Source organism: Austrofundulus limnaeus, unplaced genomic scaffold (assembly GCF_001266775.1).
Source record: "Austrofundulus limnaeus strain Quisiro unplaced genomic scaffold, Austrofundulus_limnaeus-1.0 Scaffold3067, whole genome shotgun sequence".
NCBI lineage: Eukaryota > Metazoa > Chordata > Actinopteri > Cyprinodontiformes > Rivulidae > Austrofundulus > Austrofundulus limnaeus.
This window is the reverse complement of record NW_013955469.1, coordinates 7,803-8,768: the sequence shown is the minus strand read 5'-3', so window position 1 is coordinate 8,768 and position 966 is coordinate 7,803. Positions and strand designations below refer to the sequence as shown.

The 966-nt window shown below is 36.4% G+C and overlaps 1 protein-coding gene across 1 annotated transcript in view; it reads right to left on the bottom strand.

Annotated features, from left to right (window-relative positions):
- Window positions 1-862, bottom strand: part of LOC106511682 (uncharacterized) — a gene marked incomplete at both ends in the record, with an annotated part of 4,260 nt that extends 3,398 nt beyond the window's left edge. The window contains 2 exon segments of the mRNA XM_014000428.1: window positions 259-351; window positions 710-862. Coding sequence (XP_013855882.1) covers window positions 259-351; window positions 710-862 — 246 coding nt within the window.
- Window positions 863-966: the final 104 nt, after the last annotated feature.

Here is a 966-nt window from a genome sequence, read left to right as displayed (position 1 = left end):
GGATAAAAAGCCCATCCAACATGCCTGCAAAATATTTTTGCAAAATAAATATATGTATAGCACAAAATTTTAATTCAAGTACTTCCACTGAGTCATGTGTCTGTGCATTTTCAAATGCTTTCAGGCATTGATTTCCCCCCTCAAACTTACAGACCTTCAAGAATTTCAAAGACCACTGAAAACCACATATAAAAGTGAAAATTCAAGATTGAGCTGATATTGTTTTTTAGATATCTATGAGAAAGTAAAATTACTTACAAAGGTTGGTTTGAAGAAGTCTGTGGGTTTGTCACCAAGGATAATAGGAAGTCCTCTGAGCACCAGTGTTCGAATATCAGTTGGCTCTGCAGTCTTGGGCAGTAAATTGACAAACACAAATGAGCAACCAAGCTTAAATTATCGTATTGTACAATCTGAAGTTCTTACACCTTCTTAATCATTCTAATCAGTAACATTTTCCCTAAAATTTAAGAACACATGCATCATGGTTAATAAACCAACTATTACAAACACTGAAAAGAGTTAACAGGCTTTACTGAAGTTCTCTGAAAGCTTTAGTCAAGTTCAGAAACTCACAGCCATGTTTTTCCATCCCTTAACTCAAAATCTTTCAAACATTTTAAGAATCTATGGGAAGCATGCAAACGAATACTTAAAAACATCATTACATGAGCTGTTGAAAACAAGTGAAGTGAATAATAGGACTAACCTTGGTCTGTTGGGAAAGCTGTGTCAACATTTGGCCAGCATTCCCTGTCTTGGCTCGAAAAATCTCAATAAGACGAGGACTGTGTCGATCGATGGCCTGGTAGAATTCTTGCTTCAGGTTCTTTCCAACTATCCTACTGAACTCCATGAATATCTGCAAAATAAAGAGAATGCTTCAATATCACATCTGAACAGCTAATAATTACCAAAGCTGGAAGCACCAGGGTCAGTGGCAAAGTGCATAGCCCCCTAAAAAAA